Consider the following 16464-nt stretch of genomic DNA (forward strand, 5'->3'; position numbering starts at 1 on the left):
GTATATCGTGCGCGACGTGGGACAATTATCGGCCGCCAGGATATCGGTGACCGCAGTTACGCGCTCTCGAAGGGGACGGCAACCGCCCACGTCCACCCGGGATCGGTTAGTTCGAGCTGGAAAAGCTCGGAAAATGACGTCCCGCGGACGTGATAAAATTAAAAAAAAAACGTCGTGAAATACAGCGACGACAGCGTTAACGACTGCGACGGCGGCACGGCAGCGGCACGGTGACAGCGACTGGTCATCCTAGCGCTCTCGTCGAGAACTTGGGCTAGCGCATGCCGCAGATGAGCTGAGCTGAGCTGTATAAGTACGAGTTTCAAAGAGCTTGGCGCGCTAATGCTACCACCGTCTTCAGAGAGTAAACAGAACCAGTAGCAAAAGCAGCAGCGGCAGCGCGAGAGTCACGACGAGTGGTGTTGGAGCCAGCTCGAGAGTGCGAGAAGTTCCAGTCAGTCTCTGACAGCCCGTTGGTGGAATTGTGTAACTCGCGACCCCGTCGCGAAAATTCGTTTTCCCATTCGTTCTCGTTCGTTTTCATTCGTAATAACACACACCCCCCTCCCCCCCCGGGGGACGACGGATCAATCGTTTCGAGTTTTCCACCGCGAGTTCTCCCACAGTGTTCTCCCAAAGCACGCGCTTTTTCCGTGCTTTTCGGCTATGGTGTACGTGTACGTGCGTGTGTGAGCGTATCTCTTCTCATTTCCGTTTCTACTTTTTTTATTTTTTGGGTTTTTCCCTCTTTGCTCTTCGGTTAATTACTACGCTTCGTTTGTATACGAGGAACGGTACACGACCGTTCCACCCTGCGCGCGCTACTATACACGAAACTCGAACCCAAAGGACTTTTACCACCTTCGATCGATGGTTCGATGAAGCTGCCAATTGTCGTGCGTTCAACGTATCGTCGCCGGACCTAATCGAAGAAAAATACCAATTCTTGAATACTCCGCTCCAAAGGGAACGACGTGTGAACTATCGTCGGCGAGAACCGAGTGCGATCCGCTCCCGAGGGAAGATCGTCGCCGAAGTGAAATTGGAACCAGTGGGTCTTCGCACGAGAAAGAAGAAAAATCTCAAATAGCGCGCGATTCGAATATCGCCTCGTGCAAGTTTACGGCCGAACCCCGGACGTCGGACCTTCCGCGAGAAACGATAGTAGCCACCGGCGATTCTGAGGCGCAATCGACACCCTTACCTACGGCACCGCGGAAGATCGTCGTACGGTCGTTGGTTTTCGCAGCCGGTGGAGGCATCGGAAAGCACAGCGTGGTGCCAATAGGACCGGCGCTAGTGCGTTCGAATGTCCGATTGTCGGATCGAGTCGAGCTCCCGCTCGACTGCTGCCGCAAGTCGTTTGTCCCCTGAGTGTCAGGGTCAGTGGAACGTCGCATCGTTTGCCGTCGTTATCGAGGAGTCCGTATTCTAGGTCTAGGTAAAACGTCGATCTGTTCAGGGTCGCGCGAACGAATCCCTGAAACAATCCATTCTATCCGAACTAAGCGAAGACAGGAGGCCGAACAGACTCTTGGATGGTGGCATTACCCACCTCAGTCCTAATCATGTCCGGGCTTTTGTACACCCTTTTGGGACTTGCGGCTAGTTCGACGTTGCATTGTGCGGTACGTCGGGAAATAAGTCCGTGCACGTGTCGCCGCCAGGAGCTGGCGACCTCAACGACGAGCCATGGAAATGGAAGCCCAACAACAACGGAACTCATACGCGTCGAATGCGAACAAATGCAGTCGTTCACCCAAGTTGCCGAAGCACTCCGCGGGAGATTCATACCGGAGCAACAGATCACCCTTAGAGTCGCCTACTCGCATCTACAGGACATCTCGAGGCACGACTTCAAAGAACTACGAATGACGATTACCAACCTCCAGCTGAATTACAACAATATCGGGTACGAAGCATCGAATCCTCCTCTAGCTACCGAATGTCGAGGAAAAAGAAAAGCTCTTTTATCTTCGCGCGCGTGTCTCCGTCGCCGCAAATTACGTCAAACTCGCGGTAACGAGGAACGAGAGACAGCGTCCTGCCCACCCTCGATCGCCTGAAAAGTTCCATCGAGGGCGAGCGCACTGTACGCGGATGTGATCACCGCTCGACTGAAACACGATCGGTTGTTTGAAAATTGGAAACGCGCTTGTCCAGATTAGCATCCTTGGACCCGCAAGTTGGGGTCAAATATTAGGGCAGATACACCCCGTAAGCAATCGACGACGATTGCGCCATCCGCAGTAATTCCTAACGGTGGCCTTTGAATTCGATTTCGTATTTCATCGTTTGCGAGGGGACCGAAAATAATTAGTTAAAATTGACCGTAATTGGTTAATTGGTTATTAGCCGTTGGAGGATTATTTACGTCAGTCATTTTAACGGCCGTACAAAGTCAGAAGTTGCCGAATTTCAGGAATCTGTCAATCGGAATCGGAACCGATGTTCCGGTCAGACGTGCTTAACGACGGTGCGCCGACCGATTATTCACAGTAAATGGAAACGAAGTAAATTTTCTAGTACGTAACGACGATATATTTGGCGCCACGACGCCTGTCGCCACTATATCGAACAACGTTAATGCAATATTCAATAAAAAGGGATAGTAAAGCGAAAAAAAAAAAAAATATATATCAGTTGCACTTGGCAAGTCAAAGGGGTATTAGGTCTCGTGGGTTGAGTGAAAAAAGAAGAAGAGAAGAAAATTCGAGCGTACGTATATTGACAATGAGTTGAACTTCGCGAAGAGGCGCGGAGTAGTATCCAGATGAACGGCGATGGTTATACTCGTATCAATGTTAACGTAACGTAATCTTAATCTCTGTGACCTTTTCGGTGGAGAGCATAGCTATCACAATGCCCTACATTTATCATGCAGCTTCGAGTAATTAAATCGTAAACCACAACAACTTGACATTAAGTGAATACAGAAGCGATAATGGTAATCAGACCGTAATTTTTGACGAACGTATACTCTCAGGCGTCGGTACGTACGTACGTACGTACGTACGTACAACACTTTATTTTTCGACGCACTTCCATGAGAAAATTGTATTTTCATCCGCGAGGAAGCGGGGTTGCGAGAGTGCAGAGACTAATAAACAGCCGCGCGTAATCGCCGCGTCTCAAAAATCCCAGTGCTAATAAATTCGTAATAGCAGCTTATTCGAGTGACGAGATTTCATACGAGTGTGTAATTCATTATTATCGGACCTTGAAGATTGTCATTTGGTGAAAAATCTGCGAAGACCTTCGTTTTATTGACAGTAGTAGCCGCCAATAAATATTGTGAATCATACGAATGGTTTTTCCCAAAAATAGTCTATGCAGCAATCGCGGATCTGTAGTCAGCTGAATGATTTAATCAATATATACCCGATTAAGCAAATTTGACCTCTTTCGCTATGCACGGAATACTCGAATCCTTCGTCAGTTTCACTTTTGAACTCGAAAGTCAGATGAGACCGATCTCATTAATGGAGTCGGAAAAAAATTGATACCCAATTGCGAGGAATCGTTATCTCGCACCGCACGATCTCACGCGGTTCACGTATCGAGAGGCTAATATCATTTTAAAAAATGCACTCGAAAGAAAATTCGTGCAGCGGATAATTATTTATCGGAACTGAACGGTGGAAGCGAAAACCTAATTAAAAACAAATTATAAATTGCTAACGATTCTGCATGTGACTGAATACATAGAATCGTTATGTTTCTTGGAAATTAATTTGCTGCAATGTATCGTATAATTGTAAGTAATATACTCGCGCGAGAGTTTCGAAGAGTTTTTTTTTTTCCTCAAGAAAAATCCTCACTTCGAAATCAAGAAGGCTCGATAATTTTTCACCCGACAATTTCACGCACGTTTTCAAAATCTTTAAATCGAATCCCATCGATTCCTACGATCGGTGTATGGAAGTTTTAAGTTTAGGGGCTAAACGTTTCGTCAGAATATTTAGTTTTTGCCAGATGAAACATCGATTAAAATTAAGTGGGATTAACTAGCCGATATTATGTCGACCTTTAATATCTATTCTCAACACTTGTGACACTTGTTTTAAACAAAGTGGATCGCTGTCGGTAATTTTCCACGACAAGCCACCGAAAGTAAATACGTTATAAAAATGATAAAATCTAAGTGATTCCTAGAGAATTGAAGTATGTATACCAAAGTAGGCGTGAACTAGTTAACAATAACGAAGAGGGATTTTTAAATCTTTGATATTTCATCTCAAAACATAGTAATTGCATTCCGATGATCTCTTTTTTTACGTAAGCATTCCCAATTGATTGATCATCAATTTCCGAAGTAAAAAAGTAATTAGACTCCCGTGGTTTCGGGCGGTATCGTCTTTGCTTGTTTTTTTAAATTATTTTTTCTTCTTTCGCTCGAACAATGTAACTTCGATAAGCCAGCCGATCCGCTAGGGCAATGCCTTCGTTCCCGCGGGACAGAGATATTAATGAGTGTCCATATTATATAGTTCGTTCACGCTGAGAACTCAAAGATGTAGGGGATAACTATAACGAGCATTGAAAATATTAATTTCTACCGTGAGTTGATAAGCAGGTGATTGGAAAAATTAACGAAATAATAAATTATCGAAAAATTTAAGTTGAGATTACGGTATATTCGGTTGAGTGAGATTTTTCCCGGTACTCGTTCGTGCGGTCAATATCGGTTAAAATGTTGATAAGTGCGACTACGATTTTCGGACGAGTGCAAAAAAAAAAACGAAAAAACGAAAAAAAAAATTCGCTCAAGTTATCTCCGAGAGCTACTAGTTAATGGATGTTACGATACGCGCGATTCTTAGAAGCGAATATTGTAGGTACTTGCGCAATACTTTTATCTCGTTTCATAGACTTGAATTACTGTAAAAGCAATTATAATTATTTGCAAAAAAATTGAGACACAGATATGAAACCGATAAATTATCCTTGCGAACGCGAGCGATGCGGAAGTGTGTTGGGAATTTTGTATTCTAGATTAACTTCATCGAATTTCATTTGAATCGGTAGGATAAAAATTATATTCACGTTTCTGTGCACAGAGTTCTGGACGGAGAAGCCTTCGCCGGCCTTGGAAGGACGATGTATTTCAGTCTTGCCGACAACGAAGTACCCGCCATACCGAAACACGTGTTACTGCACTTGCCCTTACTGCGTACCTTTGACATCGGACGCAACAGAATAATGCGTGTAGAAGCGGACGATTTCAAGGTTTGTCATATATCCCATATAAAATATCCCTTGCTTCTATCATTCGCTTAATTTACTAGCCTCTTATCTGTTAAATTGCAATTATATATTATACTCACAAACGCTGCTGTGCACGCGATGCGTAAATTAAATTGCGTGGTGAATTTATTAAAGCGATATACATGGGCGTACTTTTGCCGATAAGTAATAATGGCCCTTACGATCGAAAGACGGAAGAGAAACCGGCTGGCGTTGTGCCAGCATCGGGGATTACCGGATTCGGGGAAGTGGGAGTAAATATGAAACCGGAATATTGTGAGATTTGGAGTATCGGACAGTGGGGGGTAATTTCGACGATACTCTTCGCAAAAATTGTGAAAAAAAACTATCATCTGATTACTGACACACGGTTCCATTAATCATCGCTGTGAATTCGGTAATCCATGTAAGCCAGATATTACGGAAGCGATGGTTGTAAGAAAAAAACGTAAGAAAAATTGATCGTGGATCGTTATTTTCACGGTAATCGAAGATTCAAATAGTAAACGACGCTGGGGGCCGAATGTAATAAATAATTATCGTTGCCGGAACGTTATACAAATAACTACGACGATGATTCTATGTGAGCCCACATGCGTTGTTTGCACGTACTGCACGCGTTACTGATTAGTAAATCTTTGTGATTAGAATTGGGCGCTGCTGTTTTGCGTTTTTATATCTTAAACCTGTTTTTCATTCCGTTACGCGTTCATTCATTTCATTAATTTAATTTTCCTTCTGTTCTCGGTCGTTCATTTTATTTGAAATACTCTCGTGATTCTTGTGAAAATCGTAATACATTAATCTATTGAATACGATGGTTGATTCGCAATAGAGCGTTGATTACGGCCAATTTCTCATTTTTCTGAATGGAAAATTAATCACCGTACACAAATCTGTATCCGACTCTACAAATAATGCAGGGATATATTTTCGAAAACAACATTTTGAGTATATCAATTCGGGGAATTGCGAATATTTGTGAGAGTGATACGGTCATCATAATTACTTGTTAATTTATTTTTATTGGAGGGTGATCGCGTTTCAAATCTAAATGGACCAGTAAAAAGATGTTCAGAATTTTTGAAGTAGATTTGGAAACGGTTGTTTCTAAACGGAACTGATTGAAAAGCTTGTCTTAGTACATAAAGGTACCGTTACAGAAAATCGGTAAAAAATTAGAAATCCCGATTTTAGCATTCGGCATTCATCGAAAAATTGTACATTGCACTCGCGCTGCACTCGCGAAGCTGCGATGCGACGTTTGATGCAGGTCTCATCGGCCCTCTGAACTCATTTCGAATTAAAGTGTTTCTTCATCTCCACTTTTTGCCGTTGCGATGCTTTCGTTTTTTTTGTTTTTTCTCTCATCTCGTTTTGTCTCGTTTTTTTTTCACGGAGCGCGAGAGCTGAAACTTCGATAAGGATGACGCAATGTTACGGCGGCGTGTGCGCATATATTTTTTCATTCCTCTTCAATGACCGCGACTTTATTGGGCGATTGATAAGCCGAGGACGTCGTGAATTTTTACGCTCGATCTTGTCGGGGTTAGGCTTGTCAGTTGTCCGTGAAAAAAAAGGCCAGCGCTAATAAGCGCGAATGAAACGCGTGGTCAATCGCTGCTTATGCTGCAACCCTTGTGGCAAAAAATCGGCGCGCGATTAGTTGAATACCGTTTTGCCATGGCGTTATCATTTAAACGATGTTTTTTGTTCGTCGTTTGGACGTCGCCACGTTGCCACGACGTACCCACACTAAAACTTAAAGTCCATTCAATGATTCGCTGCCATACGTCGGTCGTGTCGTTCACGCGCAGCAATAACAATAAATCAATTAAACTTGTTTCATTATACGTTTACTGTTTGTTACCGCTCATCACAGCGTGACTATCGATCCATCCGACTTGGTAGGAGAATGAGAAGTCAACAAGGCTGTCATTCTTATGCTCTATAAAGTATACGTCCTATGCGAAATTAATCGAGCTTGACTCTACCATTCATACAGTCGCGAGCAAATAGTGGAACGATTAAAATCTTCTATCACACCTAATTTACGCTCATTATAACGAGTTATAGGAAATCTCCTAACTTCATTACACTCTCGTAAATGATGGTGGATATTGGTGAAAAAATCATCGCATCGTTATTCGATCTTCACCACGAACCTACATAGGATCACAGTCACAAACTGTTAATTGCACAGAAAAATGTTTGAGCTCTACAGAAAATCATCATCGTTACCAAAGCTATTCAAATTCAAAATTTTATCAGATTAATACAACACACTGTAGCGATAGGGGTGATTTTATCACGCCCCACAGGGTGCATCACGCTCAAGGACTTTAATAGGACGTCTATAGTGCCATGATATCAATTTCTATCAGCTGCTAGGAATTGGTTGCTTTGTTATCGGATGAGCTGTGTGTGGATATTCGATAATTGACGATGACAATTAACTTATGTGTACTTTGCCATACACGTACACGACTCCCACATATGTAATCATGTAAATATTTTCGACCTACAATGAAATCTTGATACCTACTCTCGATGATTGTACGTATACCGTGCATGCGTTACACGTCCCTGATTTATGCATTAACGAATTTTGAGATATTAAAGAAAAAAAAAAATCTTGAGTTTGTTCACTTATTGCGATCCGTGTCAGGCAATTCGATGCGCATAATTTGATGCTTTGCCGATAAAGCACTCAAAAATCATATTGTGTAGATTTTGTAATTAAGTCGAAATTAACGAATACAGCTTTGTAAACTCGAATATTTTTTTAATTTCAGTACAATCCTGGAATCCAGTACCTCGTTCTTGCCGGTAATTCTTTAACAGAACTCGATCCTGGCTCTTTGCCACCACTTCTGAAGCATCTTCATCTGGGAAGAAATAAATTGGATTCTCTGAACCGAACGCTGAGGTAAGTCAAGCGATGCTTTCTAATTAAAATTCCAACAGAATTTCATAAATTGATATATTCACGCGAAACTATGCTCCCCCTTGCCGGGGGATAAAGTAAAGAAAAAAATATATTTCGGTCCCCTTGAAACCGCAGACCATTTATCCCAGTTATTGCGATGAAATGACACGGTAGCTCGGGTAAACAATTATTGCAATGGGCGGTCTCGTTGAAAATTTCGCCAAATTGAGAATGAATTGTAGTGTTGAAAATAAATTTATTGACTCTTTACAATCCGCGCAGAGATCTGAATCAACTGGAATGGCTGTTCTTGAATGATAACGAGCTTACGACTTTAGACGGCGAATTATCGACAGTGGGACGTAATTTGAAAATGCTCCATGTCTCCAATAACAAGTTGACCCATCTGCCGCCCGAATTCCGGCTTTTACATCGCTTGGATGCTCTGTTTCTACACAATAACAGAATACGAAGTTTAGACGGAAGATTACAAAAAGCACGTCACTTGGAAAGGCTAACGCTTTACTGCAACGAACTAGAAGAGGTGAGCGATCGTGCTCGTAAAAGAAGCGGGAGAGAAATTTGCCTGATTTTACAATTCGTGAGAGAAAGAAAGAAAGAGAAAAAAAAAAAAACAATCCCTATGATTACAGCTATCGGAAGACGACTTCACGGAAGCGGAAAGTTTAGAGGATCTCCAATTAGGTCATAATTCCATAAAATCCCTTGGACGAGGTATTGGGAACGAGAACGGGAACAGTGCACTATTATCCCTACGTTCTTTGAGATGCCTCAATTTAACTCATAACGAACTACGTGAATTTTCATTTTCCGATTTACGCGGGCTGCGTAAACTACATCTCGTTGACCTGTCTCACAACAGGATCGCGGAACTGGTCAAGGGGAGAACTGCTACTGAGGTTAGTCACGTTAATAATCAACAAATAACCCAATCCAGAATTTTGCTCAAAAAGTAAAGGAATTATTAAATTCGTGGCGAATCGGGGTGTAGATCGAGCCAATGAAACGCATCGACCACTTTTCTTAAAATCATGAAACTAAGAATTTACTCGCCAGTGCACCCGCCCTACCGTATACCGAAACACCTTGGAAATTAATTTGATCAAAGAAAACTTTCGCATTCCTAAAACAGAACCTAGTAGAGTTGGAAGGTGAAGAGATCGCGGGTGCCAGTATACAGGAATTACGACTGCAGCACAATAAATTGAGCAGTCTCGAAGGCTCTTTATTCATGGGCATGGTATCGCTCCAGAGATTAAATCTGAGCCACAACGCGCTAGGGCCAGCTCTTGGTCCGCGCGATCTCAAGGGCCTCGACGCTCTTCGTGTCTTGGACATATCGCACAATTCCCTAACGACGCTCGAGGATACAAGCGAGGTACTGATACAGTTTTTTCTCCCTTAATATCGTGTACCATATGACATGTAACAGCTCTTCGTCATCTCTCCCTGAATAACGAACTTTCATTCAACTCGATTATTGTCACAATACTCAGACATGGTTGCCGTCGCTCGAAGAGCTCAACGCTTCCCACAACCGCCTTGTAGTGCTATCGGAAAATGATTTTCGAGGTCTTCCGATCCTCTGCTGGGCAGACATGAGCGCGAATCGAATACGATCGCTAGCGACGGACCTTGTCGCGAACACCAGATGCACCGTGCACGGCGTACCTGACGTACTGCGCATATATCTTCAAGGTAAGACATAACGGGCGTTTCTTTCCTTTTTTTTTTTTTTTCTTCCAAATCAATTATAACTACATTCGATGCACAGTGCTCACTCGTACCTAGAATTACCGCACAACACGTTACACAACGATCGAGCTACGGTTTTTACTATACGCGGACGATCGTCTCCATTTAGAGACGGTGTTGCGTCAGTTTTATGTTGTCCACAGCTTCATTGTACGTTTCAAGCAACGATATAATCGATTAATTCTCTCTTGAGAGATAGAAAGAAAGAGAGAGAGAGAGATAAGGTTCCCATTAATTTGGGCGCCAGAAATTAATCAAAGTGTCGTAAAATGTTAAGGAATTTAATGACGCGTTGATAAAGCTGCACTGCCTTGTCAATGCCTTGCCTTTGCCTCATTGTATTATAGCTTTACATAAACGAGAAACATCGCTGATAAGTGATAACCCCGGCTGCAGAGTCAACAATTCATGATTTTATGACTTGTATGTTATTTATTGCGATGCCGCGCGTATATTATTGTTGTTATCATTATTGTGTATATCCTCGCGATGTTCGAATATATGATACAGTCGGTTTAAAACGAATTTTTAATCAGTCCCTACGGGATTCGGCAACATCGGAAATTTTTAATTCTTAATTTATAAACAATGGACAGCAAAAATACGAACGCTTGCGTCGGAGCTGATGCGTATTATTTATTTTTTTTTTTTGAAGCTCTAGGTCATAATTGACACGATGGATGCATAGACGAGACGTTATTACACGAACGCGAATGTTCACAAAATTTGAATTTTCTTATTCCGGCAGTTTTTATCATCGAAGTTTTGGTATTTACAGATAACCCAGTGCTGTGCGATCCGAGCCTCGACAATCTCACAGTTGCCCTTGAGGTAAATCATGCCAAGGTCTACGGGGTAGCCAGCGACTGTCCGACAACGGTAGCGACGACGCAGAGTACGCCGACATCCCCTTTGCCGCCACTTCCGCCAACTTTATTTCTGACCGTTGCTGGTGGTAACGTATCCTTTGCTGCCACGCTTGAATAATTTATTGAAATTATATGCGATTCCGTAAGACCTACGTACCTACCTAGTCGAGACCTCACATTTTTACAATAAGGGCTAAACGTGGGCTAATTGCGATGGATCCACTACATTCACCTCCGTATAAGGGCGTATAATATCTCACGGACGTAATTGATGTATTTATGCCTAGTATTTACTCTTCATTCACGAATAATTATAGATTAGAATTGATGATTTTATATATGTTTAAATCACAGAGAATCTAAACAAGCGATATATATGCAGTTGCGCGTAAAATGTGCCCCTTGTTACCGCGTTAAATTGCGAACTCTAATGATAATCCAACTGTGAGAGATGGGCGTAAAGATTGCACAAGGAATCAGTGAAAGAAAGAACGATTACGCACAATGAAACGATCGGGATGTATGAAAGTAATGTCTCTCATCGGCTGGGTAAAATTTTTGTTAGAAAGTTCAGAATGAAATTGAAAGTGATAGGTGAAAGAGCACGCAAGTTGGCATTTTACGTCCAAATGTGAATTTTGATCCGAATATAATATTTACATGATATTTGCGCAGAATTCATAAGCATTGAGCAAAAATTTTTTTATTTTCCCAGTATTACCGTTCACTCTATGTACTTTCAAAAGTAACGTACCAGTAGCACAGTGTATGTACAGAATGTAGAAGAGAAAAATTTTTAAAATACTATCGCGTTTATTTTTTTTGAAGCTCTGAAAAACAGACATCTCGCGATTACCCATCTTTCAATAACCGGAAATGAGAAGAAGAGAATAGTTTAATTAACGCAAACTGCAGAAAGAGAGAAGCGCTTACCCCATTAAGGGTAAGGACTAAAGACTTCCGTCGAGCTTGTGCAGAACTTTACATATTAAAGTATTATTATTGTATGTAAACGAAATACTACATGGAACTTTCCGCTTTCTGAGCAGGAAATCATATCAAACACACCACATCATATAAAAATCTATTGTACACGCCCAATATTGAAATATCTTTAGCCTTGACTAGTTATCATCTCATAATCTACCTCCGTCTATATCCCACTGCTTCACGTTAGTCACAACTCAATTAGCAGATTCCCCGAAAATAGAGTTTTGTCTTTTAAATTCAAGAATTACTCAACTGTATTTTAGCAGTATTTTAATATATTAATACCACGATTTGATAGAATGGGGTGTCTAATGTCGCTGCAGGGAATAAGTTCTGCCGAAAGATTCTGTATAAGAAGTATTTGAGTAAAAAGAATTATCAAATTTGTTATTGAAATCAGTAATAATTGTTCCTTCACAACAACCTGTTAATCAGAGCAAATGAGCATTCGATGCATAAAGAGCTATTGTGCAATTGTGGTCATAGTTGGGAAATATGAAAAATTCGAACAGTATAACTTGAAATATATATTTTTTGCAAATGTTCTATATATTTTTTTAAAAAAATTTACTTGAAACCACGTGTAGAATAATTCTTTGACTATATTATCAATATGATTGAGGACTCACAATATTTGAAAATTTCTAAAAGCTCGGTAGAAACAACATAACTTCAATAATTTGTGTATCTAGTTCATATCGCCAATTGCTATATGGGACTTGCGATGCACGAGAACAACGGATTTCATTACATGACAAACCAAATAGATTTTCTATATTACATTTGATAATTATGAAATCACCGAGGTCATTGGTAAGGAGTCAAGAGATGAAACCTCATAACCGATGATAGGCAAATTCAAATATTGAAGTGCAATAGGGGAAAAAATGTGGTGAAAAAATTGTGGTGCTGATTTGCACTGTTATCAATGTTAGGTATAGAAAAATTAGCTTTAACTTTTCTTTAAATAAATACTTTTACAGCTACTGTAAATAGTTCTTCCTCTGGTGCGACCAAATTCTTGGCAGCAAATATTGAATATATGATAAACTAACAGTTTTCTAATATATACTTTATGATCAAAGTGCATAATCCAGTCAATGTACAGAGTGAACCGCAGAGCATAATAGTAAATACTCAAACAATTATAAACGAACGCTTGGGATTTGCCTAGAAAATCAGCAAACACCGCCTAGGCTTTCATCCCTCCAGATGTTCCACTATAATATTTGCCATCCGTGTTAATACTAACTTTAATAAGTTGTAAGGAAAACTTAATTGTAGAATAAATTATTCCATGTATTAGATGTTTATGTTGTTTCGTGGAAATGACTGGATTGAGCACTCTGGTCGAGACATAGATATTTATCTAACTTGTAAAACAGTAATTTTAGTATCAATGAGCAAGCGGCTGGTATTCTACATGGTAGAAATCAATCGATTCCCATCAATGGAGATTCTATTGATCATTGAATCACCGATAGTCAAATAGGTATGCCCTTGGGGTCAATAAAATAAATAAAATCAGTTAAAACATGATTATAGCCGATAGACTGATTAATAGTGGGCGATCAATTGACCTCTTAACTCGAGGCAATGAAGGCGAATTGTTGATAACATACGTGATGCATACGTAATTGGCTCGTACCGTAGTATTCAGGTTTTGCATTTTGCAGTTTGACATATGGTTCGAAAACTCACGTGTACTGAGTCGATCTGCGATAACAAATTCAAGACTACGGATCAACCATTGTCAGAAATATACCGATAGAGTAATAGTATCGAAGAACTTTTCTTGATCAATGTAGAAGACAGCCGTTAAAGCCGACTGCTAGCTTAATTAGCTAGGACTCAAAGTCAAACTAACTTAACTTTAAGTATTTTAAGCGAATTAATAGAATACATAGGTGCCAAAATGAAATAAAGCAGAGACTTGTATGTAATTTAGTATCTAGGTAATTGTTATTTGTCTATGCTGTGATTTACAGTTTTCAGTTATATTCAGAGGGTAACAACCACTCGTCAAGAAATGTAATCAAGTACGACAACACTAAAAAAAGTGGTCCCCTAATATTAGATCTACAAACCTAACACTGATCATCACTACATGAAGTAGATCGTACAAAATACGTGCCTGCAACTGAAGTGATTTGAGGCAAAACAGGCTGCGACATACAGATAAAAGAGTTGGTTTGTTCGCTTGGTAAATTCTCATTTGAAGTAGTTACAACTTGAAAAATATCAACGGCTTAACAACCGACAATCACAAATATTGGTAGAACCATATTTCACCTGGAATAGCTAAGGTGCACACATTAAGGACAAATGCAACAACACTATATTTCAATACGACCATTGTATGCTGATGTATAAATTAATATTTTATCCTGTATATGTGATCAAACAATTGATAGATATTCTAATTTTTAATAATAAAGGCTTTACTCTTTTAACTGTTTATTGTTTTAATTTTTTTCACATACTACGGATCTTAGGAATCCGATAGTCAGCACGTCTGTTGAGCTTGATAAAATTAAACGCTTTTGTTCCAGGTTTATCGCCTACAGCCATTTTACCACAAGCCCTTGGATAATTATAAACCAACATTCAGGTATTCAACTGTTTTTTGAATATTTTTCTTAAGATACATAAAAATGCGGTAATGTCGGTAATTGCCCGTTGGTTTTTAAAATTTACCACACATTGCAATTGCTCTTCATCTTTTGATTTCAAAGAAGGGTGAATAAGTTCCACTGAAATAAAAACCAAATTATGTTGAGTGGCAGTCTATGCAAGACTAGAAGAAGATGACATCAAGTCATGCTGGATGAAGACACTGACCTTTCCATAAACCAGAAGTATGAATCAAGTCAACAAAATACTGGGGTGTGTCGGTTTTAACCGGTTTGAAGAAAATTACGCGAACTTTATCAGAAATTTCTGTCGAGTCTGTTATTTGAATCGAAAATTGAAGATATGACTTATAGGCTTTAGTAGCTCTCTTTAAACCATCCCATTTCAGTCTTTTCATCACCTTGGATTCTTCTAACTCTGAAAATACGAATGCACCAAATAAGGTACAATTATCTTATGTTTAATCCTCACTCTTGCAAGTCAGGAACCTATCCCACTGAAATCGTATTAGAAACTTGGTTGAGCTAATTATAATGGATCCTTGGAGGTATTCAATGGTTTCTGAGAAATATCAAACGGAATGTAGGAACATACAGGACAGAGAATTAGGTAACGAAATGAATCTCATTATATCTAAACACTTGATTATACCTGGCTGGCATAGGGAAATTTGTGATATGTTGAAATAAAAGCTCAGAAACTACGGTGTACCTTTATGTGGCTGAGTTATTTCTGGGCAAAATGCCTCGCTTCAGAGCTACATTAGTTCCGCTATATCCCAAAGAACTACATATCTAATCTGATTACTTATGAGCTTTTGGTCTCAGCGGGCAAATGTAGGGGAGTTTACAATCCATTACACCAGGATTGAAAACAGTCGCATACCTTTCTCTAGTTCCGCTACTTCAAAGGTAAGACTTTCCTTCTTAGATCTCTGTTCGTCTATCTCTTCTTGGACAATTTGGTGCCGTTTGAAAATGTCACTCCTTTGTTTGTCCAACACTTGGTGTTGTAATGCAATGTCTGACAACTCATTTTGTAAATCTGTTATCCGACTATAGGTATCTGAGATAATTGTTGTATTACTCTGAATTTTTTCCTCATAATCTGTGCACATTGAAACAACGAATACCATTGATCAAATACAAGAATCCCAATACATAGTCAGGTATTTGATTACAGCTTTTAAGGAAACTTTGACCCACTTTAAAACCACGCTACAGTTGGTTCTCATTCAATCAAAAAGATGGGTCAACAACTATTTGAATATTCATCTCAAAAGCTATTAATGAGAAGGCATATACCTACCATGCTTCAAAGCATTTTCATTTGTGACGCAATTTGATACAATATTAAAAAATGCGGCACAAGCAGCGGCTATCTTTTGATTATGCGGGAAATTGTTGTTCTGCTTATTCAAGAGTATACTTTCTATATCGCAATCCAGTAATTCTTTCATTGTTCTCAAACTATCGCTGAAAATTCACGTGCGACACTTGTAACGTTTTTTGACTGCTCAAGAGGCGATTTAACTTTTGAAAAATACCAACTCAATAGAGAGAATTCACCTAGAAGGCGTCGTTGCGATTTCGGCCACTAGACAGCGATATGGAAATTCCCTATTCTCTTTAGCAGAGCAACAACGATGTAGTGAGGACTAACCTTCGAGAGCAACGAATGAATTTTTTCGTTAACGCTTAGCAGATTGTGTCTTTTCAATAGATGATTTATCAGTATTTTCAACAGACCGAAGAAGAGCCATAACTTTTCATAGTCAAAGGGTGTAAAAAAAAATTCTCCCTTGAAAAATCATACTATTTATGAAGAAACATAACGCACAAATGTCTGTCAACAATCTTGTTATGATACTGATTGTCACATGTCAATGGTAACACTGATCCGAGGTTTACAATTAGTTTGATATTGATTGACTCAAGAATTTTCTAATTCGAGATTTCTGGTAGGCTAAATCCTTTCACTGGAAGACCTGAAACATTCAGCAATGTAATTTTAGTATGT

General features: G+C 40.0%; 2 protein-coding genes across 3 annotated transcripts; one reads left to right on the forward strand and one right to left on the reverse strand.

Moving 5' to 3' along the window:
* The first annotated feature begins 326 nt into the window (after window positions 1–326).
* Window positions 327–14264, forward strand: LOC105693817 (insulin-like growth factor-binding protein complex acid labile subunit). Of its 2 annotated transcripts, none has more exons than XM_012414003.3 (8): window positions 327–1912; window positions 5061–5229; window positions 8043–8176; window positions 8459–8720; window positions 8830–9096; window positions 9330–9575; window positions 9694–9895; window positions 10731–14264. In XM_012414003.3, exons 1-8 carry the CDS (start codon window positions 1539–1541, stop codon window positions 10937–10939), a joined length of 1863 nt encoding a protein of 620 aa, XP_012269426.2. In that variant the 5' UTR covers window positions 327–1538; the 3' UTR covers window positions 10940–14264. The 2 variants fall into 2 exon arrangements, with proteins under 2 accessions (XP_012269426.2, XP_048510851.1); XM_048654894.1 differs by lacking the exon at window positions 327–1912 and adding an exon at window positions 4780–4838.
* Window positions 13752–16063, reverse strand: LOC105693818. The gene is made up of 4 exons (XM_012414004.3): window positions 15754–16063; window positions 15331–15552; window positions 14653–14862; window positions 13752–14564 (listed from the first exon to the last, which is right to left on the reverse strand). Exons 1-4 carry the CDS (start codon window positions 15902–15904, stop codon window positions 14419–14421), a joined length of 729 nt encoding a protein of 242 aa, XP_012269427.2. The 5' UTR covers window positions 15905–16063; the 3' UTR covers window positions 13752–14418.
* Between the last annotated feature and the right edge of the window lie 401 nt (window positions 16064–16464).

This window comes from Athalia rosae, chromosome 4 (genome assembly GCF_917208135.1).
Source record: "Athalia rosae chromosome 4, iyAthRosa1.1, whole genome shotgun sequence".
Classification (NCBI taxonomy): Eukaryota; Metazoa; Arthropoda; class Insecta; order Hymenoptera; family Athaliidae; genus Athalia; species Athalia rosae.